The following is a 26479-nucleotide window of genomic DNA, read 5'->3' as shown; positions in this document are numbered from 1 at the left end:
CCATTTGGTTGTTTAAAGACATTAAAAGCAAGAATTTTTTTTTAATAAAAATGCATTTTTGCCTATTTTGTTCTTTGTCTTATATGTTGAAAAGACGCTAAATCTATTCAGAAATATTAATAGAAATGCAGTCTTCGCAATCTCCTTTTAATAGGATTCTACAAGTATGATCACCTATATGAGGTCTTTTAAGAAGGCTCCAAGGCTTCTCTGGTGGCTCAGACAGTAAAGAATCTGTCTGCAATGCGGGAGACCTGAGTTTGATCCCTGGGTCAGGAAGATCCCCTGGAGGAGGAAATGGCAACCCACTCTAGTATTCTTGCCTGGAGAATTCCATGGAGAGAGGAGTCTGGTGGGCTACAGCCCACAGGGTCTCAAAGAGTTGGACACAACTGGGTGACTAGCACTCACTCAAGAAGTTGTGGCAGTGTCCTTTAGCCAATTCGATGATTTTAATATCAAGACATTATATTATAAAGAAGAGATATAAGATTTTAGCTTGCAAAGGGATGTAATAAAATATAACAACACAGACATGATTCTTTAAGAAAATATCATTCTATTTTACATATGAAAAAATAAGGTGATTTAAAAGAACCATTTCAAATAAGAACATTGATTGGGACATTTTAATTCAACGGTATATTTAGAAAAACACTTGCATTGAGATTGCTATCACTTTGTGATATATTTTAACAATCAGTAAAATATTTTTCAATAAAATTGAAGTCCAAGTACATAACCAGTTATATTAGTTGCTAGAGTTAAATGTTATCTATGTTTTGTCTGCTGCATAATGTCAGCTATTTAGCATGGAACAAAATATGCTCAGTAAGGAGGCAGAAATGGTATGGGAAAGGACTTGAGACTTTTTAAGTTTGTTTCAATTTTTGGAAAAACATCAGAGACTTTTCAATCAAAATATGAAAATACTTAAAATTAGTTCATAAATAATATCTTATGTAATAACTAATAAGAATTAACAGGTCCATCAATTAGAGAAAGCTTATTACTGAGGGTCCAAAAGATCTTTGAGAAATGTGTGAAATCTTTCATATTCCATTTATAAATTTACACCACAAGTTGTAAATGGTATTCCAGCAACTCCGATAGTATTTCTAATTTCTGCTTGAAGATGTTATAACTAACTAGAATCTTGAAAATATTATGAAGTCAGATTAATAGAAATAAAATAAAAACAAAGTAAAAAGTAATCTTCCATGTCTCTTCCTGTAGCACTATTGTTTAACTTTTAAAAATTTACCCATCTAACATTTGAGATGTATCTCAATAGCATGTATTTAATAACAGTATTATCCATTTTTCCTCCAATCCACCTCCAAAGTTGCTATATGCGTGGGAGCCTGATACTGGCTTCCAAAGAATCACTAGTAAGCAAAATATAGAATCTGCATATACCTTCCAGGCAAGGAGATACTGTAGAGCTTTAATTTTTGTAGTTTATATTTTTCTAAAATCAGATCCTCAAGATGCAGAACCAGAGATGGAGATTTTTGTGCAAGTTAATTGAAGAATTGCTGTTAGGTGAAATCTATATGAGAATGAGGGATGCAGTAGGGCAGGTGAAGAAACTGGGCAAAGATATGGATTTAGTGGAAATTTTAATTAAATTTTAAAAATTGAATTTAAAAAATAGGGTACCACAGAGTTGTCTCACCCTAAGGAAGGAAACAGCCTTTTGTACCCTAGTATCAGTCATTGAGGGCTTCATAAGTAGCTCAGTGGTAAAGAATCTGCCTGCCAATGCAAGAGATGTGGGTTTGATCTCTGGATCGGGAAGATCCCTGGGTTGGGAGGAGGAAATGGCAACCCACTCCAGTATTCTTGCCTGGGAAATCCTATGGACAGAGGAGCCTGGCAGGCTACGGTCCATGGGGTCGCAAAAGAGCCAAACACAACTTAGCGACTAAACAGCATCATCAGTCATTGACTACGTGGGAAGGAGCATGACCTACCCAGCATTTCTCAGTAAGGAAGCTCCAGGCTGAGGGTAATTTTCAAAAGAAGTGTTAGATGTGAGCTATCAGCAGCATCTGCAGAGTGAGAGCACCAACCTTATCAAGGACATCTGGGCAGGTCCCCAAAAGTGTCCATTATACCATTATGAAAATAATGGATGTTTTTCATCTTTCAAACTGAAAGTACTTCAGTACCAGTAATTCTGATATGCTTTAATCTATGAGAATTACTTCCCTAGAGCCTGAGTGCTTTCAACCATGGCATCTGAGAGGGATTGCCAAAGCAACTTGATACTTCAGTATGGATCCTGAAATTTGTTGTGTTGTATTTTTTCAACAAGACCCATTAAATCTGCTTTTAAATCCTTGTAATTTTTCAGATTAATCTTTAAAAAAAAAAAAAGACTGCTATATCCCACAAATATAGTCTTAGACTCTCCTAGAGATAGTAATCACTAATTGAACCAAATCTCTTCTGTTCTTTGATAGCTAAAGAAAGTGGTTCACAAAATAATACACAAGGAGCAGGGAAATTTGGTGTGAGCACACTTAGGTGGGAAAAAAAAATCAGGTAGAAATAGGTATGATCAAAGAAATCTAAAACTAAAAAGAAAACACAAGTAACTGCAAAACACTTATCGTGTCATTTTTCTCTTTTGGGTGTGTAAAGAAAATCATGAGAAAACAGAGTTGATTCTTAAGTTCTGTAAGTTCCAACTTAAGTTTTCCCTAAGATCTTTTGAATGAGTTGAAAGAAAGCCATAAAGAGATGATTATAGATTTCCAGACACCAAGTTGACCTGAAGGTCCCAGAACTCTGCTGGAAAGTTGGACTACTAGATCAGAATTTTTAGATTGTGTTATTTTAAAATGTATATATATAAATACATGTATATATATATATACACATACACACACATATATGTAAGTATCTATATTTTCAAAATATATATTATGAGGTTTGGGGGTTTATTTCTTTTGTTTTTTGCCTGTGGTGGGTCTTCATTACTACACACGGGCTTTTCTCTAGTTGCTGCAAGCGGGGGCTACTCTCTAGCTGCAGTGCTCAGGATTCTCATTGCAGTAGCTTCTCTTATGGCAGAGCACAGGCTCTAGGCATGTGGGCTTCAGTGGTTGCATAGCGTGGGCTCAGCAGTTGCGTCTCACAGGCTTAGTTGCTCCGCGGCATGTGGGATCTTCCCAGACCAGGAATCAAACCAGTGTCCCTTCCATTGAAAAGTGGATTCTTGACCACTGGACTACCAGAGAAGCCCCCAAAATACATAAATTGTTAATAAATCCACAGTTACATTAAGCAGTGAGCACGTAATAACAGTTTAGGATTATCGCATAAGGTACAAAATTACAAGTAAGATTTTATTTGTCTATTATCTTTATAATATAATTAGCATAGCTATACATGGTCTTAGTAACCAATTCTATTTTTAAATATAAAGGAGTAGAAATTATTTCCTATATTTGAAACCGACTGGGTCAAACCCCATCACCATAGACAAACCACATTCCAATAACAAGGCACTATCATTTAACCTCCAATGACATTTACTAATAGAAAATAGGAAGTGTTGGACTATACATTAAAATGGTTAAAGAAGAATCATATCTTAAATTTGTGTTTCTCTTTGTTTATTGAGCTATACCAAGATTTATTTTTTATTGAGAGAAAAATCATATATTCATCCTGTCCTCTGCTTTTTAAAAAATGGTTTCTACCTCGACTTTGAATGACTAATTTAGTAGGATACCTCCACTAAGGTACAAGATTTGCTTATTCCTATACTGCAAGATGGAGAAGGCAATGGCACCCCACTCCAGTACTCTTGCTTGGAAAATCCCATGGACGGAGGAGCCTGGTAGGCTGCAGTCCATGGGGTCGCTAAGAGTCAGAAGGACTGAGCAACTTCACTTTCACCTTTCACTTTCATGCATTGGAGAAGGAAATACCAACCCACTCCGGTGTTCTTGCCTGGAGAATCCCAGGGATGGCTGAGCCTGGCGGGCTGCCATCTATGGGGTCGCACAGAGTCGGACACAACTGAAGCGACCTAGCAGCAGCATACTGCAAGAAAACCCTGTAGTATACTGGGTTTTGTATAACTTGCACACACCAGCTGGGAGCAGCTTCAGTTCTCTGAAGGTGTCCATCTCTGAGACACAATGTGAGGGTCACCAAAGAGACAAACAATTGAGAGCCACTTTCACTTAGGTATCTTCTACTGATTGTGAACTAGGGCATTCTCAGTGCTTTTACTCTGGACAACATAGTCATCCTTTTAAATCATAATTAACTTAAAAATATACAACAAAATTCTAACCAATAGGTTTAAACTTTGAATTTTTAAAAAGTAAACACATATTACTTACAATCTTCAAAATTCACACATTCATTATTTTTACATGATCTTTATTACCAGGATAACTTGAAATAGAAAGGCTCTTAAGCATTTGTTGTATATTTTTAAATGCTTTTTTTCTTTCATGGTTTACATACTTTTTGCAAACCAGCTAAGCTTTTCCTGGAGAAGGAAATAGCAACCCATTCCAGTATTTCTGCCTGGAAAATTCCATGGACAGAGGAGCCTAGCAGGCTACAGTCCATGGGGTTGCAGAGTCGGGCACAACTGAGCACACACTGCCCAGTCAGTCTTTTCCTTTATATTAAAGTATCCAATTACATTGATAATTCAGTTGTGACTTGAGTTGTATCTTTCAGGAATGTTGAAGTTTTGTACATATTTTATAATTACTAAAACTGGTGTTTTCTTTCCATAAAATTAATAAATACAATCATAATACAGTCTTAGTCTCAGATGTGTACAACTGCAGTCTTTTTACTTTAACTTAAACCTCAGAAAAATTATACAGGTAATAAATGAAAACACTGTCACTATAAAAATTAAATAATATAGAAATATAGAGACTAAAAAGTAATTTTTTTAAAAAAAAGAAGCTTCCTTTTCTCTCTGCCTCACACTGCCGATGCACTTTGTCAGTCAGTGTATCAGAAATCCACAACTGTAGAGCCTACGAGACATTTGTCACTGGCCTTTTGACCTCCTGATTTCACTGCCAGCTCTAAGCAACACTCCAGCATGGTCTACTCTACATAAAGCCATATTTTATCTAAAAGAATCATAGTTTGACTGAATGTAGCTCACAAGAGAACAATTTTTCACTTTAGAAACCTTATTTTAGCATAAGTGACAAAAAAGACTTTAGTGAATTTTTCACTTCTCAATCCATTATTTTGAAATGGTATAATGTCAAAAAATTTGACAATTGAAGGGGCTTTGGGGAAGCTCGCAGGGATGATAATCAGAAAGCTGATTATTGATACTATTTTAGGAATAACGAAGAAGGAGAATCCACAGCCACCTACAGTTACTCACTCTTGGTTTTAATTGCTTCTACTATTTTATGCTATATATAAAGCTGAGAAGAAAAGCCAGTAGGAGCTCTGACAGAATCAGTAAATTGTATGAAACTCAGTGACCCAACTATTCACCGCAAGTTAAGGTCTCATATTAAATACAGGCTTTAAAGTTTAAAGAAGTCATAAAATAAAAGAAATGGAAAATATTTCACCTGTTTTTCCCAAATAGGCAAGAAATCTGGAAAAACAGTATGTAAAAGAGTGTGATCTCTTAAAAGAAAATGTGAAAATCAAATGAAAGAAGATTCTTTTTTTAAGCTTAAGAATTTTACCAAGAAATAAACAGAAATAAAAAGATAGTTTAGGTCACAATAGAGAGACTCCCAGAGATTTTTAATTTTTAGGTAATAATTGGAATACTGTAACAATCAATTAAAGAAAAATTACAATTATAATTCCTACAGGAATACCTCCAGGATATTAAAGTTTGGTTCCAGACCACTGCAATACAATGAATATTGCAATGAAGCAAGCCCCACAGAATTTTTGGTTTCCAAATACCGTTAAAAGTTACATTTATACTATAATGTATTCTTTTAAGTGTGCAATAGCATTATGTCTAAAAATAATATAGATGCCTTAATTCAAAAATACTTTATTGCCAGGGGATTCCCTGGTGGCTCAGATGGTAAAAACACTTTATTGCCTTTTTTTTATAGTGAGTGAAGAAATGGAATGGGAGGTTGGAGTTAGCAGATGCAAGCTTTTATGTATAGAATGGATAAACAAGGTCCTGCTGTGTAGCACAGGGAACTATATTCAATATCTCATGATAAACCATAATGCAAAAGCATATTTTAAAAAAAAGAGTATCTAAGTCTTCAATGAGTAACATCAATGATCACTGATCACAGACTACAAACAGAATAAAATATTGCGAGACTTACCAAAATGTGACACAGAAACATTGAAGTAAGCAGATGCTGTTGGAGAAATGGCACCAACAGACTTGCTTAACAGAAAGTTGCCACAAACCTTCAATTTGTTTAAAAAAATGCAGTATCTGCAAAGTACAGTAAAGTGAAGTACAGTAAAACAAGGTATGCCCATATAAAGTCAGCAAAGCCAAACATAATTTTAACTCTTACATTCAGATTCCCCAAAAGAGAATACTGCATGATAATCAGCATCAAACTATTTAAAAAATTCAATTTTTTAGTAGCCAATTTGTCATTTCTAACAGGAATCGCAGATAAAAGGAAATAAGCTTTTGGGCTGCTATTATCAAGTCATAAGGGCAGTATCTTGAAAACTGTATATCTATATACATTTTTCTTTTTGGCTACTAAATAAATCTTTACAGTGACATAAAAGAATGATGAAAATGTATTTTTTCTGTTAGGATTGCTCCGTTATATTGTTACTATCTATAATCACATAACCAGTTTCTATGGGTTTTAATAGTCCCCTGTTGCACCAATGGATTATTAATAAATATGTGATTTTTATTTTAATATTTCTTTATATAAAAGTTCATGAAAGACAGTTTTGAATTTCTTTAAAATCTGTGGATAAGATTTTTGTGATGTTTTTAGAGAACTTTGATCAGTTGTATAATTTGTAATCTCTGTCTTTTGAGGCTCAATTATTTTAGGTTTCTAAAGCAACTTTCTTTCTGTTCATTATTTATGGATTTCATATTCATTGTTTTGTCAGCTAAAGTTCAGTCATACACTGGAGCATCATATTCAGCTGCCAATGCCCTCTTATTTTTTTTTCTTTCCTTTCCTTCCCTCTCTTCTCTTTCTCTCTCCTCTTCTTTAGTTTCTAATGATCACTGGATAAATCTCTTCTCTTGCTGCATACAAAGTCTTCAATTATTAAGCTAGGAAACTGTTCAGAGCTCAAGATTTGACTTTCAGCAATTAACCTTACAATATTTTTTTTCACACTTTTGACTCTTAGAGTAAAATTATTGATAATATCTTTATTTTTGATATGTCAAGTGGTCTAATAATCACAGGGATTAAATAAACACAGTCTACTGTGTATTTGTCATGCTGCTCCTTTGAGCCATATCATAGCTTAATATTAATATTGCCCAATTTATGAAAAAAAAAATTGCCAATATTTGACCCCCCAAAAAGTTGCACTTTACAAGCTACTGAATCAATGGCTATGTTTACTATTTCTATGAGTCATTTTTTTCCTCCAGAAACACTGTCTGAACTTTTATAGTTATATGAAAGCATAAAATATCATATTTTATAATATATAACCAATATGTTCTAAATTATAATTGCTATAGTATGCAATTTTTATCTGACGTATGGCCTTCCTAGAAACCAATTTCTTAGCATCAGCTACAGCCAAGTTTTTTTCAGAATTTTAAAGAAAAGCATATTTCACAAACTGATGTTGCAGTTCCCTTAAGACAAGTTCTATTTTGGTGTCTACATTTACAATAGCTGAGACTGTCACAGTCATTCACCTTCATCATTAAACGGTCATATAAAGTTCCTTTCTCCTCTAAAGTTAGAATGTTAAATGTTAGCCTTGTAGACTCACTTCCTGAGTCCTTCAGGGTTTATGTCCAGTGGTGTGCAGGCTAGGTAACCAATAAGACAAGGTCAGATCTTAACACTATGAAAAACCTTCCATACCCATCTTTTTTCAAAATTACTTGTGAAAAGCAAAACTTTTAAAAAGCCCATTATGGGTACTTTTGGAAAAACCATTTATAAACTTATATGAAAACTGGTTCAAAAACTGGGGTAGGAATATGAAATTGCAACAGGTCGTGCTGGCGGGGTTCCTCTGTGATCCCTGAGTCCATTGGATCTGTGTCTGTCTCAAGCACACTTAGATATTGGTGTTTGATAGGAGAAAAGACTTATTTGGACAGGACTGCGAGAAGGCAATGGCACCCCACTCCAGTACTCTTGCCTGGAAAATCCCATGGACGGAGGGAGGAGCCTGGTAGGCTGCAGTCCATGGGGTCGCTAAGAGTCGGACAAGACTGAGCGACTTCACTTTCACTTTTCACTTTCCTGTATTGGAGAAGGAAATGGCAACCCACTCCAGTGTTCTTGCCTGGAGAATCCCAGGGACGGGGGAGCCTGGTGGGCTGCCGTCTATGGGGTCGCACAGAGTCGGATACGACTGAAGCGACAGCAGCAGCAGCAGCAGTGGCGATACTGTTGCTCTGCTGCAAGATGCCCTCTAGAGGTGGTACTGAGGGAAAACCATTGTGCTGCTGAGTCACTAAAGAACATGAGCTGAACATGAGGTGCAAAATATTAGAAAAACACACTCAGATAAGCCATTAGCCAATAACTAGACTCGGCCACTGTTGCAGATCTGATGCTCTATTGACTTGGAGCGGCCAAAGGAGATAACCTCTAAATGTTCTTAAGGACCATCAGAAAACCCTCTTGTTGGGACCTATGTCCACTATTAAGAGTAAAACAATAGTTGGAGCCATTATCGCTGAGAGCCACCACGAGGAAACCACAGATGATATAGGAAAGACTTTCCAGCCCTCTTGCCATCCCCTTCCCTAAATAAAGATGGCACTCAGTATGGGGTCAGTAAAAGTTGTTATATTCCCTCTTATCAGTTGGGAATTTGAGGGAAAGATAACAAATGTCTTTCAGTACACTCCAAGACTAAGAGTAAAGAAGAATTTCCTGTCAGTAAATCTAGTACAGTTGGGAGACTCAGAAGTCTCTTAAAGTGGGCTTTGCTGGATAAAAAGACACTGGACTGTAGCTCAGTCTTCAAATTTTCAATAATTATAACCACATTTATTGACCCCATACTGAATGCCGTCCACTACTTTAAGTATTTTATATGTATTCACTCAATCTAGTAACTATGAGGTATAAACCACTGTTACAGGCTTCCTTGGTGGCCCAGAGAGTAAAGAATCTGCCTGCAATGCAGGAGACCCGGGATTCCTGGCTTGGGAAAATCCCCTGGAGAAAGGAATGGCTACCCACTCCAGTGTTCTTGCCTGGAGAATTCCATGGACAGAGGAGCCTGGCCAGCAATGGGTCGCAAAGAGTTGTACACAACTGAACACACACACCTGCAGCCAACACCTTTGTTGCAGCCCACTGAGAACTGAGTTAAATGTCTAACTTAAAGAACTGTCAGATAATAAATTTGTGATGTTTTAAGCCACTAAGCTTGTGATAACTTATTATAATAGCAGCAAAAATACCTAATACACACTACTCATTGAAAAACAGTTACTGAGATATTTTCCTTATTTGGGCAAAATAGATTTGCTATAGGTATATAGCAAATAGGTATATAGACTTAGGTTTATAGGTTGTTTCACTAGTTTGGAGGTATTGCATGATAGTCTGATCCACATTTAGCACTCTGCTAAGCATTAAAAGAAATAAATATTTTAAGATCTTGTCCAAAGAATTATAAAATTGGTCATATGCCATGATTTGGATCTTTGATACATACAAGATACATACAAGTGCTTACTGCACTTGGAATTTAGGAGATGGCTCTTTACCAATCAGTGGGAAGTTATTGCTCTAATTTTAAGAATACAAATAGTTTGGTGATTCTTCACCGATATCTGTCAGTGTCAAAGTATTCTTTGAAATCTCAGAACATAATGAATTTGTTGAAAGGGTGACACACTGCTACAAAGAACTTTTTCAAAACAGTGTCAAAGTTTTCATATTTCTCATCTATATTCATCATAACAGAGACCATAAAATGAGCTCAGAATTATTTGCTCTCTTTCATATGACAGTGTTTATATACGTAAATACAGTGGAAAATCAGGGCACTGGCCTTTCCAAGCAGTCTTTGGGGAAACATTCCACCTCCAAAAATAATGAATGCTGCACACCATTATCAAACATGACACTCATTGCTATCTGTTTTGACTAATGAGGCAATATGCAGGCTGATAGGATATATGTATATACAGAAAAAAGGAAACTATATCAATGACAGTAGCAATTTCATAGTTGGTAAAAAAAAAATTAATTGAAAAGAACTATTAAAGCTTTAGAAAACAGCAATAAATACTTAGGAAGACTCAGGCCACCATAAAAGTAAGCTTCAAAGCAAGTCTTCAGAACAGTGGCTGAGTTCTGCAGAGCTTTGTGATGAATGAAATTAAACTTGCCACAGACATGACATTTGTATTCTTCTGGCAGTCCGGTTGTAGGGTATTGCTGGTTCCTCCCAGCATTGCAGATATGATGGTCACAATTCTGCTCCTACGGTCTGGATTCACACAAACATTATTAAAACCGTTCCTGTACAATGAGCTGGAAAAAGGCAATCAAAATTAACTAGGGAGCAAAGACTTTGACTGCTGGGACAAAATATAATAGTAAAAGCAGCTTCACCTTCAGCATCCAGAGATGCAGGTCCTTATTTTGGGCAATAATGTCATTCTGTCTGTTGTACAGTGCACTCAACAGCAAAAAGAGGGAACCACCAAGGAAACTGAGTACTCACACACTCTCCTGGATTGATGGAGAATGAGAGTTATGTGCTCAGTAGGAAAAGGACTGTAAGAATTATATTTGTTTTTGCAACCAATGCCATTCACTGGTCTAGTGGATTAGTCGTTATGTTTTATTTAACTGTCCCTTTCAAACAACCTGTTTTCTTTTTCCTTGTGGATTGAGCATTTGTACAACTGAACTGACCAAAGCAGCTAGCTGTTTGGACACGACACCGAATTGTGACACCATAAACTTAAAGTTTTTTAAGTTTTTATTACTGTTTTCTTAAAATTGTAGTACCTTATTTTTCTTATAAGTAGTGTCTAATTATTGTAGAAAAATAAGAAAATTAGAAAGTGCAGATAAGCAAAAATAAAGAGAAATATATATATATATTACTGTACTGTACTGTAAGTCACTTCAGTCGTGTCCGACTCTGTGCAACCCCATAGACGGCAGCCCACCAGGCTCCCCCGTCCCTGGGATTCTCCAGGCAAGAACACTGGAGTGGGTTGCCGTTTCCTTTTCTAGTGCATGAAAGTGAAAAGTGAAAGTGAAGTCACTCAGTCGTGTCCGACTCTTAGCGACCCCATGGACTGCAGCCTACCAGGCTCCTCCATCCATGGGATTTTCCAGGCAAGAGTACTGGAGTGGGGTGCCATTGCCTTCTCCGATATATATATTACATATATATATATATATATATATATATATATATGTAAGGGTATACCTCTAAACATTAACAGTGGTTGTACTAGGTAATGTAACATCATATATACACATCTATAATATGTATGTATATATATACACACATATTTACACATATATATGATGTCTCATTACCCAGTACAGCCACTGCTAAGTTTAGAAGTATATCCTTCCAGACAGTTTTCCACAAACATATACATTTAAACATGTTTCACTGAAAAAAGTATTATGCCACACATGTTTTATAACTTGCTTGTTTTTGCTAAGCACCAGTATACTTCTGTATCTGTCACCTAAGGACTTCATTTGTAATGACCACATATCATTCTATTAAATAGATTTACCATAATTTATTTAATCTATCTCCTATTGTTAGATATTTTGGTGTGGTTTCTAATTTTTTTATTACAAATAATATCATAATGAATATATTGGTAAATCCTTGTTGCATACTTATCCAGTTATTTCCTTAACCTAAGTTCTAGAAGTCAAATTACTGGTTAAAGTTATGCACTTTTCTAAAAATGTAATGCCTATCTAGAGTTTCATCTTTGAATGGAAAAGAAAATGAGTTAAAATCAGAAGATAAAAATCACTCAAAAGCCTTAATGTCTCATAAAGATCTGAATTGCTAAAGTAAAAACATGGAAATATTTTAATTAGGGCCTGCTTGTTAAACCACTTACATACACACATACACACAAAGTTATGGGTTTAAGTGAGTCATTAAGTCTACAGATTAGCAAGAGAGATAATTTTCTGAATAACAAGCAAAGCCATTATAATATTATCTTCTATTAATACTTATTTTAATAAAAATTATTTTTGTAATTTAAAAATAATAAGAGCAATATTGATATACAATTCATACAACATAAAATTCACCCTTTTGAAATGTACAGTCAAGTGATTTATAAGTATAGTCACAGAGTTGTGCAATCATCACCACTATCTAATTTCAGAATCCTTTTATTACCTTAAATAAAATCTGTACACATTAACAGTCGCTCCTCAGCCCCCTGCTTCCCAGCCTCCAGCAAACACTAATCTGCTTTCTATTTCTGTGCATCTGCCTCTTCTTGACATTTCACATAAATGGAATCATACAATATGTGGTCTTTTGTGAATGGCTTATTTCACTTAGCATTGTTTTCAAGTTCATTGATGTCAGCCCTTCATTTCTTTCCACTGTCGAATAATATTCCACTGAATATACACGTTTTGTTTGTCCATTCTTAGGACAAATGCTATTCTTAGGATATTAATTAAAATTTTCTCATCATACTTCAAATACTTCAGTAGCTCCCCAAACCGATAAGGATGTCCATTAAAGGCCCCCTGGCACCTACTTAATTTGAGGGGTTGATGGGTTCTTCTCTCATACTCCCAACCCAACCAACTTGAACCCTTCCACAACCACTGCAGTCATAATAGAACTACTTGCAGCCTCCTTAACATAAAAGGCATGCAAAAAAATAAATAAATAAAAGGCATGCACTTGTGTATATGCCATCCCTTCTATGTGGAATATCTTTCCTCTCCTTATCTGTGTGGACCCTTTAATTTTCATTTATGATCAGTTTCCAGATAGCTCCTCTTTTTGAAAGCTTCAAACTTTAAGGTTAATATGGATGCAATATTTTAAATATTTAAATCTATTATATTTCTATCATAATTAGAAGCCCCAACACACTAAGGATAAGCTGAATTCAGCTTTTTAAATAATTTATTATCCCTCTATTTAACACCTGTCACACTGCATTATACTTACTGGTTTTCTTAACTTTTCTTCTACTATATAGTGTGCTCACTGAGGCCAAAAATTATATTCAATGTACCTTTATAATACCAGCAATCAGGCCTCAGTTCAGTTCAGTTCATTCACTCAGTCCTGTCCAGCTTTTAGAGACCTGATGGACTGTACCACCCCAGGCTCCTTGTCCATCACCAACTCCCAGAGCTTACTCAAACTCACATCTGTCAAGTCAGTGATTCCATCCAACCGTCTCATATTTTATCGCCCCCTTATCCACCAGCCTTCAATCTTTTCCAGTATCAGGATCTTTTAGAGTGAGTCAGTTCTTCACATCAGGTGGCCAAAATATGGAGTATCAGCTTCAGCATCAGTCCTTCCAGTGAATATCCAGGACTGATTTCCTTTAAGATGGACTGGTTGGATATCCTTGCAGTCCAAGGGATTCTCAAGAGTCTTCTCCAACACCATAGTTCAAAAGCATCAATTCTTCAGTGCTCAGCTTTCTTTATAGTCCAACTCTCACATCCATATATGACTACTGGAAAAACCATAGCTTTGACTAGAAGCTACGGACCTTTATTGGCAAAGTAATGTGTCTGCTTTTTAATATGTCTAGATTGGAAATAGCTTTTCTTCCAAGGAACAAGAATCTTTTAATTTAATGGCTGCAGTCACCATCTGCAGTGATTTTGGAGACCCAAAAATAAAGTGTCTCACTGTTTCCATTGTTTCCCTATCTATTTGCTGTTTAGTGATGGGACCAGATACATGATCTTAGTTTTCTGAATGTTGAGTTTTAATCTAACTTTTTCACTCTTCTCTTTCACTTTCATCAAGAGGCTCCTTAGTTCTTCGCTTTCTGCCATAAGGGTGGTGTCCTCTGCATGTCTGAGGTTATTGATATTTCTCCCAGCAATCTTGATTCCAGCTGGTACTTCATCCAGCCCGGCATTTCTCATGATGTACTCAGCATATAAGTTAAATAAGCAGGGTGACAATATGCACCCTTGATGTACTCCTTTCTGAAGCACTACCTTACACAGATTACCATGAAAGGAATTGCTGAGTTTTCCAAATTTGCTGGCATATTGAGTGCAGCACTTTCACAGCATCATATTTTAAGATTTGAAATAGCTCAACTGAAATTCCATCACCTCCACTAGCTTTTTTCACAGTGATACTTCCTAAGGCCCACTTGCTTCACATTCTAGGATGTCTGGTTCTAGGTTAGTGATCACACCATCATGGTTATCCAGGTCATGAAGATCTTCTTTGTATAGTTCTTCTGTGTATTCTTGCCACCTCTTCTTAATATCTTCTGCTTATGTTAGGTTCATACCATTTCTGTCCTTTATTGTGCCCATCTTTGCATTAAATGTTCCCTTGGTATCTCTAATTTTCCTGAAGAGATCTCTAGTCTTTCCCATTATATTGTTTTCCTCTATTTCTTTGCATTTATCACTGAAGAAGTCTTTCTTATCTCTCCTTGCTATTCTTTGGATCTGTGCATTCAAATGGGTATATCTTTCCTTTTTTCCTTTGCCTTTTGTGTCTTTTCTTTTCTCAGTATTTGTAAGGCCTCCTCAGACACCATTTCACCTTTTTACATTTCTTTTTCTTGGGGATGGTGTTGATCACTGCCTCTTGTACAATGTCATGAACTTCTGTCCATAGTTCTTCAGGCACTCTGTCTGTAAGATCTAATCCCTTGAATCTATTTGTCACTTCCACTGTATAATCATAAGGGATTTTATTAAGGTCATACCTGAATGGTCTAGTGGTTTTCCATACTTTCTTCAATTTCAGTCTTAATTTGGCAATAAGGAGTTCATGATATGAGCCACAGTCAGCTCCAGGTCTTTTTTTTGCTGACTGAATAGCGCTTCTCCATCTTTGGCTGCAAAGAATATAATCAGTCTGATTTTGGTGTTGACCATCTGGTGATGTCCGTGTGTAGAGTCTTCTCTTGTGTTGTTGGAAGCGGGTGTTTGCTATAACCAGTGCATTCTCTTCACAGAACTCTATTAGCCTTTTCCCTGCTTCATTCTGTACTCCAAGGCCAAATTTGCCTGTTACCCCAGGTGTTTCTTGACTTCCTACTTTTGCATTCCAGTCCCCTAAAATGAAAAGGACATCTCTTTGGGTGTTAGTTCTAGAAGGTCTTGTAAGTCTTCATAGAACCATTCAATGTCAGTTTCTTCAGCATTCCTGGTTGGGGCGTAGACTTGGATTACCATGATATTGAATGGTTTCCTTTGGAAATGAACACAGATCATTCTGTCATTTTTGAAATTGCATCTAAGTACTGCATTTCAGACTCTTTTGTTGACTATGATGGTTACTCCATTTCTTCTAAGGTATTCTTGCCCACAGTAGTAGATGTAATGATCATCTGAGTTAAATTCACTCATTCTAGTCCATTTTAGTTCACTTATTCCTAAAATGTCCATGTTCAGTCTTGGCTATCTCCAGTTTGACCACTTCCAATTTACCTGATTCATGGACCTAACATTCCAAGTTCCTATGAAATATTGCTCTTTATAGCATTGGACTTTACTTTCACCACCAGTCACATCCAAAACTGGGTGTTGTTTTTGCTTTGGCTCCACCTCTTCAGTCTTTCTGGAGTTAGTTCTCCAGAAAACATATTGGGCACCTACTGACCTAGGGAGTTCATCTTTCAGTGTCCTATCATTTTGCCTTTTCATACTGTTGATGGGATTCTCAAGGCAAGAATACTGAAGTGGTTTGCCATTCCCTTTTCCAGTGGACCATGTTTTTTCAGAACTCTCAACCATGACCCATCCATTTTAGGTGGCCCTACACATCATGGCTCATAGTTTCATTGAGTTAGACAAGGCTGTGGTCCATGTGATCAGGGCCTCGTATATGGTAAAATGCAATGAATGTTTGCTTTGTGTACATGATAAATAAAATGATTTTTTTCCCTTGACTGGATAAAGTCTGTCTAAATTTTTTAATTTTTTAAATTATGAGTATATGATAAAACATTTACAGAAAACTTGGTAAATACAGAGCAAAGTTACATATAGTTCTACTATATATTACAATATTTTTAAAGTAAATTAATATTTTTAGTTGGAGTTTCAAGATCAAACTCTCAAAAATTAACAGAATGAACAGACAGAAGAGCAGAAGGACACGGTATGCTTGAAAAGCACTATGAACCAATTTAACATAATTAAGATTTATACAATTTTCACACAACAGCAGGGGATAAATTTTATTCAAGTTCCTGTAGATCATAAACCCAGAGACACTGGAACATATCCAGAGACATAAAAGAAGGTGCAAAAATTTCATGGTATAAAGGTTTTGAAGTCATACAGTTTGTTCTCTTATCACTGGTAATTTGACTTTTTTTTAAACTAAATCAATTTAGGAATTTTGTAGCTATATAGATGCAACCTTTGTATTTAATATTTGTGTTGTAATTTTCTTATGTTTAATTTGTTCATTTTCCTTTAAAATTCTCAGTAACTTATGAAGTAATATTCATTAAAATAAACCAGAATTATATGTAATTCTAGTAGGTTTTTAAAGGGTATATTGAATTTACAACCTGTCAAACAGGAGACATTTTCAGTGAAGAACAACTTTAGACAACTTCAGAAGTTACACAAAAGATGATTTAGTACCATATATGAAATTATTTAAGGAAGAAATTAAGAATATGCCATGAATTTAACTTCTAAATCATTAAGTGCACTTTAAAAACAATATGAGCTTTTTATGCAAATAAAAATGTCATTTTCCTTAAATGACTTAGAGGTGCATTGCTTAAAATACCATAATAATCTTTGAACCTTACATGTAAACTGTTTTTAATGTTTTCACTGTTTTCTATGTAAATGAAAAAAGTTTTTAAGTAGGTCTAGGTCTTGCAAATAGAATCCTAACCTCTGTTACTTCTGACTTATAGGGTATCTTTGTTACTAGGGTTCAACCTGATGGACCAGCATCCAACCTGCTACAGCCTGGTGATAAAATCCTTCAGGTAAGACAGATACAAAGCAATGCTTTCCAAGGCCAATATTGAAACAAATAAGTGACTTGAGTTAAATCACTGAAAACAAGTTTTTATTACATTTCTTATTTGCCTTTACTGTTTTGGGGTTGAGAGACAGATCAGAAAGCAATTCAGCCTGGTAGAGTCCTATATTCTCAGTACCTGGCACTTGGCAGGTATTCTGCATATTTGTTTAAAGGAATAGTGTTACTTTGGGAATGTAAGAAGAATTGATGTGTACAAGAATCTATGCATAGTTATCAAGTGTAAGTAAGAAGGATGAAGCACCCAAATACGGTACTGATGTAACTTTAGATGAGAGAGAAGGGACTGGTTCATATTTAATTTCTCAACAATAATCTTGTTACTGTTTTAATAGTATAAAATACATGTTTATTTCTCTCTACTTTCCCTGCTCAGATAGTTACCAAAATGGAAAGACCCCACTCAACTCAGCTCAGCAGTGATCCTCTACCTTCTATTTACTGAACTCTGTCAAAGAATTGCAGAAAAGTAAAAACTCTATATAGATAAATTGTCTTGGAATCGTATTCTCACAAATATTTTAAACTAACTAGAAAGATTATGAAAACTTAAGTTTTCAATAATGATAATTATCTGAAAATACTATGAATTACTCTAGCCTCTGGCAATGTCACGGTAGAAATACCACCCGAAGGGTCCATGTCAGTTTCATGTAGACAGAAGACCAAACCAACCAATTTTCAAACTTGCTTGTACAGGGATGGCTATCAGAGTGCTGTTATAACAATAGCAAACAGAAAACAGCCTTACTATCCAGTTAATATGAAAAAGGTTAAGTAGCTTATGACAAGGCATTTCTTTAGTGAAACACTGTATAGATTTTTAAGAGCCATCATTCAAGCCAGATTTTTATTTATGTATACAGAGAGGTTAGTGATATGTTGTTGAGTGGCAGAAGTAGATTACATAAGAGTGAGTTATATGAACACTTTTGTATCCACCTGTTCATCTCTTGGTATCTATATTGTGTGATTATACAACATGTACATTATATATATAAAACTGTGTTATGTTATGAAAAAAAAAAAAAAAAGACCAAATCAGTAGATGGCCTTTTGAGTTAAGACATTGAAACAAAAGAGACACATAAAAGCTAAATATTTTCTTTACCATTTAGTTATCAAAGTTCTCTATTTTTTAATTGCATAGCTAGCCCTTTGGTGTTAAGCATTTTATATCATTTCTACAGAACTCACATTCATTATATGTAAAATGAACTGTGGTTTATACTATAGCTGAGGTCCCCTAACTTAAAAATTCAACTGTTTAATAATTGTATCAATTTCCATGGAAAACAACTATGAATAAACTCACAATGTAACCACCTAACATTTAGTACATGGTGCTATTTAACAAAGGAAATAGCTAGTTCTTTTCCTCTACTGAATTTTGAACAAATTATTTCAAATGTCAGAGTCTGTAAAAAAAAATGAAGCCAGCTCATCTCAGATCTCTGATCTATTAGAATGCCAGGCTGGATAGAGAAGTATCCCACAGCATGGAACAAGTTTGGAGACTTTGCCTTCATCTGTGACAGAGCGGGGCGAAAGATTTTTCTCTCTAAACTGAGAAAAGAAATATACTTAAATGGGTATTAAAATATTCTATAGATAGATACAGATATAGATATCCTACAGAATGAAATGCAAATTAAGATGATATCTAGTTGCAGGTTTAGAATATGTTCCTGGCTGTGAAATTCTAGAACAGTTATATGTGGGGAAATGAGGATTTAGTAAGTGTTTCTAGTCCCTGAGAAGTATACAGCAACAGCAAAGTGCACAGAGAAATTAATTCTTAACACAAGAAGTAAAAAAGAATTAAAAGTGGAATCAAAGTCAGAAGAGCTTCCCCTGGGTTGTCTATTCTCTCCACAGAAGAGTCTCAAGGATGTAACATTTTATTTTTGCTGTAGAACTCATTTGTATCTAGTACAATAAAATCAAAGTCCATTTTCAGTAAAAGAAAAATGTACATAGACCTTCATCAAATAAATTGCTGTATTTACAGTTTCATTCATACTAGTTAAAAAGCACAAGTGGCCAATTATATTTTCTGAAGGAAATAAAAATGACTAATTCTAAACTGGAATCATTGCCAACATCAGATGTTAAGAGAGAAAATTATATTTTTATCTCTTAATGATACTGTAGCTCTTGGTTTAAAGAACACTGGGATAAAAATGAACTTATAACATTGAGTTATCTGTCACTTCAAGATCATTAGAATATATCCTCACTGGAGCAAATTTATTTATAAACTTTAATGAAAGCATACAACCTGGAAAATCAAGGTAAAAGAAAAGAATAAAATCAATGAATGAGCTCCTCCTTAATGTGAGGGCAGTTTGGGGTTTGATCTAAATCAGTAGCAAGTAGCAAAATATATATAAAATGGCAAAAGATGTACCTTTCCCAAACCTCCCCAAGCCCAGAATTTATTATATAAGAGCTCTCTCTTTCTTCTTCTGTAACTCTTTTTACCCACAACTCTCTTCTTATTCTGCTGTTGTATTATGAGCATCTTATTTGAGTTAAATGAAAATGTGTGCATTAAGGATTGATGTTAATTAAAACATATTCACATGATTATTCTGTCATTTACTATTCATTTTCCTAGAATAGATACTATAATTCATTAGCTTCAAATACTGGCTAAAGTTTAGTAAGTCATTTTGCTTTAAGACAGTGTAGCATGAGGAAAGAGCACTCTGCCAAGGGACCTGACCCCTCACAGCTTCATCTTCTGTAAAGTCAAATTATAAAAGAGTGAGAGAGAAAAAGGGAAAGCGCATGGACCATAAAAAATGTTATTCAACTGAACCATGTGAACTTGTCAATATTTGACCATTTTTTGAAGTGGCAGATTTGTTGGTTTAACATCATAGTTTCTTTTTTTCTAATATTCTTTCCAGTTATAAAAGTCAACCTAATTATACATTTTTCAATTTAAAATATAAATATAGAAAATCCACTAATTATAGTTATTCTGTCCAAAAGATGAATAGACTGCAAAAAAAAAAATGTACTTGATAACATGACTCACAGTTGTAGGCCACTTGTAAGTATATTGTGTATTGTATCCTAGTCTATCACAGTAGTCAATTCCTATCCTCTTCATTCACCTGCCCTCTCACCTTCCCAAGACAAGAGCCTAACTTCATCAGGAGCAGAGAAATTAAATGATTTATAATTAATTTATGATATCCGGTTCTACTTTTCCAAAATTTCAATAGCTTTGAAATTTATAATCCAAAGTATATTCCTGGTCTATGGCTAACTCTCAGAGATACCAATATATAATAATCAAAGAGATGATAATTCAAACAAATCAGATAATCCCCTTTTTTCTAATCTTGAAACACCTTGTCCCTACAATTCATACAGACAAGTTGAAAAACCACTCTCAACAAATATATGTCAAGTTTCACTAGTTATTGGTAAGCTATTGGGTCACAGCATATGATATCTTGATGAAGCAGGAGTTATTCCAGGTTTAACAGAGAGGAGAAAAGAGGATGAGTAGAAGGAAGAATAAAAATGAGAGTGAAAATGTTAGTCTCTCAGTCATGTCCAGCTCTTTGCAACCCTGTGGACTGTAGCCCGCCAGGCTCCTCTGTTTATGAATTCTCAGGCAACAATACTGGAGTGGGTTGCCATTTCCTTCTCCAGGGGAAGAATACCCATGGGCTAGACTGGCATCTGTCTTCAGGAGCAGAGGTGAGACCCTTATGCCAGATGGGTGAGTGTGGAGTACAATGAGAGAGGAGAGAGAGCCCAAGCATGAAGAAAGAAAACCCTCAAACTTTATAGTTTCTCACTGAGTTGGAGAATTCAAACATGGACACGGCTTGGAGTGGGAATGGGGGCTAGGATAGGATGATGAGTTACAGCTTTCAAAGTTCAGAATGGAAAAAGAAAGTTTAGATTTCCCAAAAGTCTAAATGAAATAAATGTCCATGAATGCCTGGGTCAGTTGTATACAGATATACAGTGCTATATCTATATACAATCACTGAATCAAACCTTCCTTGTCTGAGGGGAAGTTTGATACCTCTTTTAATGACCAGTAGGTCATGCTAATAGTATTATCTTACTCAAAGTTTACTTATTCAACAACCTCAAACAAAGTTCTTTCGAGACGCCATATTATTGTCATGAATTCCATGCACTAAATCTCATGCCTTTTACTCATAAGAGAGACTTATTTCTTACTTGGAGTCTTTGGTCTAGTTTTCCAGATCATCGAGGGGAAAGCCTCCGGATCCAGGCACATTGTAGGAAGCAAGAAGTCATAACCAACAGCTTTGCTGTTCAGGAAGAAAGAGAAACATCTTTTAAAAGAAAGAAACAAAATTCAAAAAGTACTATTCAATTTAGAATACTGTTTCCCAATGGAATCTTTTAAAATATATTTTTTTTAAGAGTTCCTTACTCTTCAAGTTTCAGAGCCACTTCAGAGTCTATCCTTTGTTTCAGAATTTCACAATGTTCTCAGCATATTAAGAACCTGAAAAATCTTACATTTCTCAACATACTTAACCATACAACCATCTTGACCAGCAACATCAATTAGCTATTTCCACAAAATACACTTAGGGAAATTTCTTTCATGGAAGCAACTAATTGGCTTTATTCCAAACTGTTCACATTCATAATTATTATCATAAGTCACTAAGAATGGGTTAGGGTATGTTTATTTCTCTGAATTCTTTATAATTTCTTCCCAAAAAAGGCCACAAAAAGTACAGAGGAGACATTTTTGTTATGGTTAAAATGAAGTCAGTCAGTCAGTTCAGTCGCTCAGTTGTGTCCGACTCTTTGCGACCCCAGGGACTGCAGCACCCCAGGCCTCCCTGTCCATCACCAACTCCCAGAGTTTACTCAAACTCATATCCATTGAATTGGTGATGCAATCCAACCATCTCATCCTCTGTCGTCCCCTTCTCCTCTCGCCTTCAATCTTTACCAGTATCAGGGTCTTTTCAAATGAGTCAGCTCTTCGCCATCAGGTGGCCAAAGTATTGGAGTTTCAGCTTCAACATCAGTCCTTCCAATGAACACCCAGGACTGATCTCCTTTAGGATGGACTGTTTGGATCTCCTTGCAGTCCAAGGGACTCTCAAGAGTCTTCTCCAACACCACAGTTCAAAGGCATCAATTCTTCGGTGCTTGGCTTTCTTTATAGTCCAACTCTCACATCCATACATGACTACTGAAAAAACCATAGCTTTGACCAGATAGACCTTTATTGGCAAAGTAATGTCTCTGCTTTTTAATATGCTGTCTAGGTTGGTCATAACTTTTCTTCCAAAGAGTAAGTGTCTTTTAATTTCATGGCTGCAGTCACCATCTGCATGAAGTATGGGACCCTTAAAAAAAAAAGTATTTGGAAATTTCACTAAAGCATTCCCAACAAGGCTAAATGTGTTACCATTTTCTATAGTTGATCTCTTTTGGTGGTTGAAAATCAAAACATCAGAGAGGAATGGGGAAAGGTGGGCATGGGGGTAGGTGGTGAATGGTTCAGTATTATGTAATGCTTAGTGTTTTGAGAATGATAAAATATATTTGAAAAACATTTTTTATAATACTGTTAGGTTAGAAGACAACCAAAACTAATTTTTTAAATGTGTATGGTTTTATATGCCAGAATTTCACTGCATATCTTTATCCATTTGCTTTGTTCATAATCTATATAGTTCAGCTGCTGCTGCTGCTGCTAAGTCACTTCAGTCATGTCCGACTCTGTGTGATCCCACAGACGGCAGCCACCAGGCTCCCCTGTCCCTGGAATTCTCCAGGCAAGAGTACTGGAGTGGGTTGCCATTTCCTTCTCCAAAGCATGAAAGTGAAAAGTGAAAGTGAAGTCGCTCAGTCGTGTCTGACTCTTAGTGACCCTATGGACTGCAGCCTACCAGGCTCCTCCATCCATGGGATTTTCCAGGCAAAGTACTGGAGTGGGGTGCCATTGCCTTCTCCGATATAGTTCAGCACAGATACCTAATTAGAGATTGAGTAAATACTTTTTGAAAATCAAAAAAATGTTTTGTATACTAAGTAAAACATGAAAAGCAATAAAGACAAATTAAGTTCATTGAGCTGGCTCTAACTTCCATAATTTGAATAAAGTGAAAATAGCATCAATTAGGTACCCATAGTATGTCATTTTTAGCACACAACCACCCTGCAAGGTATCTATTGTTGACAGAAGCTAAATCATTTATTTGAGCTTCTTCCATTATACCATGCTGATTCTACTGAAGCAAATTTTACTGATAGCAACCTGTTTATCACATTTTCTACTTATCGATTTGGAAAATATGTATTCAGTGTCCACGATGTACAAAATATTGTGCCAAGCAATGTAAACAATGTAATAGGGATTTGTAACTAAGTTTCTGCCTGGGAAGTAGACATGTCTGAAATTACCTAGAGCAGATAATGGAGGAAAAGAGACGGGGGAAAAGCTGACTTCAAACACATAATAAAATCCATTCCCAATATCTCCTCTTTTAACAGCAAGCTCTCTACAAAAACAGAAACCAACCTGGCTACAAGTACTGCCTGAAACTGAAAGGTTGATTTTTCAGTTTCTTTTGTGGTAAGGTAAAAGACATACAGTGTAGGTTGTTGGGAAACTGCTTTCAAATAGGGAATTCATTTGTTAGAAATATGCATTCAACATATTTGATAAGAAGAAACAGGCATTCTAAAATCAAAGCAGATAAATAAGTAAATATCTTCAGGATTACTATGTATTATCAGTCATGCCAGAATTTCTATACAAATAATAGACAAAGTCTTCAGTTTAGTCTTTTCTATTTTGCCTTGTCTTTTTTTGAGCCTGAACTCATGAAACATGCAAGCTGCAGCACATGAGTACATTTAAGACAGAAGAGAAATTCTTATTTATGTTTTAGTCTATCAAGATTTTTTAATACTATAATAAAAGCCACCAAGACATCAAACTTTCTCATATTTAAAAAGTGCAGTGTAAAATTTTCATTGGAACTCTCTAAGAATTAAAGGTCTGTAGTTCAGATTTTTGATGGAAAGAAAAATTTTTCAAATGACTTGGCATACAGTCAGTGTAGTGTTGATTATACAGTATGAGCCACCAGGGAAGCCCCCATACTCAGCCCTAAATATATCTTAATATTTAATGAGATTAAAATTCTGCAATGGGAAATAATTCAAGGTAGTTAATGTGAAACATAATTGTAATTACCTAAGATACCCACTATTTTGTCTCTTAATGTCTGGCTTTCAGGATTAGACAACATGAAGTCCAATAACACTAATAAGATTGCCGTATATTTTCATTTTCCTTCATCCTAAGAGTTATACACATTCAAAAGTACACTATATTAATGTAAAGAATCTGCCTGCAATGTGGGAGACCTGAGTTTGATCTCTGGGTTGGGAAGATACCCTGCAGGAGGACATGGCAACCCACTCCAGTATTCTTGCTTGGAGAATCCCCCTGGACAGAGGTGTCTGGCAGGCTACAGACCATGGGGTCACAAAGAGTCAGATACGACTAAGTAACTAAGAACAAAAGCAATGTATATCTAATACATAAGATATATGTGTACTGGCATTTTAAATCTTTGTCCCTTGAAGGGGAGTTTAAATCAACTTGAAATCATATAACAAATTTCTAATCCCATTTCTCCTTTGGATTCTAAGAAGAGTCATGCTGTCCTTCTTATTGGATAATCCCACCAATTTTGTGGCCAAACCTTCTCAGAAACTAGTTTTTAAATATAAAGCTTTGAATAATAAGAATACAATGAAATTCATGGAGAATTACAGCACCCTCTGGAAAATGTCTATGGCATAAACATCCATAATTTAGCCACTTAACAAAACATTTACCAGAAGGAAATCAAAGATAAATTCGGAAAGGAACAAGAGGATGAAATCCAGAAACTGAGTATGTTTTACAGTAAATTGATAAGCTATAATTGCAAAGCTCTATTTTTGTTAGAATTGCAAATATTATGTTCATTAACCCTCTGCCTTTTCATGTCTAAATCATGCAAAGGAGCAATTTAAAAACATTTTGTGGCACAGATGCTAACTGGAATTAAAATAAGGAAGGATACCTTCTGGAAATAATGTTGCTATAGTAAAATGATCCTTTATACTTCAAATCAGTTAAAATCAGAAATCAATGAATTATGTATTCTTGAAGCATAAAATTTTCTGAGTGTCTTTTCTTTTGTAGATTGTTTTCTTTTTAACTTCATTTTTACTTAATAAACCATACAGTTAAGTTGCAATTTCCTCAAAATTGGATATATTTTATTATAATCCATGATAGTCTGTATTTATATAAAACATACTGCTACTGCTAAGTCACTTCAGTTGTGTTCGACTCTGTGCGACCCCATAGACGGCAGCCCACCAGGCTCCCCCATCCCTGGCATTCTCCAGGCAAGAACACTGGAGTGGGTTGCCATTTCCTTCTCCAATGCGTGAAAGTGAAGTCCCTCAATCGTGTCCGACCCTCAGCGACCCCATGGACTGCAGCCTTCCAGGCTCCTCCATCCATGGGGTTTTCCAGGCAAGAGTACTGGAGTGGGATGCCATTGCCTTCTCCGTATATAAAACATATATGTAGACAAATTTGACAACATATTTTAAAGATTCATTAGTTTATTAATAGGATTTGTTCTTCAAATTGTCTTTTGTATTTATATTATATATATTCAAAATATCAAATGCATAAATGTAGATTATATGCATTTACATTTCAAAGCATTATCAGATTTATACTCTGCAATTAAATGGAATAGTATCCTCCTTTATTTCCTCAGCTCTTCTTCTAATCACACACATGAAACAGCCACAAGACTTTTCTAACTGAAATATTGTGATTCTTCTAAACTTCATATGGATTGAAAAAGTCCCACATACATGTAGTAACATAACTGTCTGATTCCCTGTCTGAACCATCCAAGATGTAAGCCAGATAGCCATAATCACTTTAACAAATACAATATAAATTTTTTTTGGCTCATCTAACAATGGAAGAAGAAAGTTCTCTACAACTGAGATTTTATCTTTTCCT

The 26479-nt window shown here is 35.5% G+C and overlaps 1 protein-coding gene across 2 annotated transcripts in view; it reads left to right on the top strand.

The window, feature by feature from the left end:
* Positions 1-26479, top strand: part of LRRC7 (leucine rich repeat containing 7) — a 613767-nt gene that overhangs the window by 574205 nt on the left and 13083 nt on the right. For both annotated transcript variants that reach the window (XM_059884769.1, NM_001192108.2), the window contains one exon: positions 17270-17344. In XM_059884769.1, the coding sequence (XP_059740752.1) occupies positions 17270-17344 (75 nt within the window). The remainder of the gene's footprint in view (positions 1-17269; positions 17345-26479) is intronic.

This window comes from Bos taurus, chromosome 3, assembly GCF_002263795.3.
Source record: "Bos taurus isolate L1 Dominette 01449 registration number 42190680 breed Hereford chromosome 3, ARS-UCD2.0, whole genome shotgun sequence".
In the NCBI taxonomy this organism is placed as follows: domain Eukaryota; kingdom Metazoa; phylum Chordata; class Mammalia; order Artiodactyla; family Bovidae; genus Bos; species Bos taurus.
Note: the sequence above shows the minus strand (reverse complement) of the source record. Positions and strands in the feature narration are given on the sequence as shown.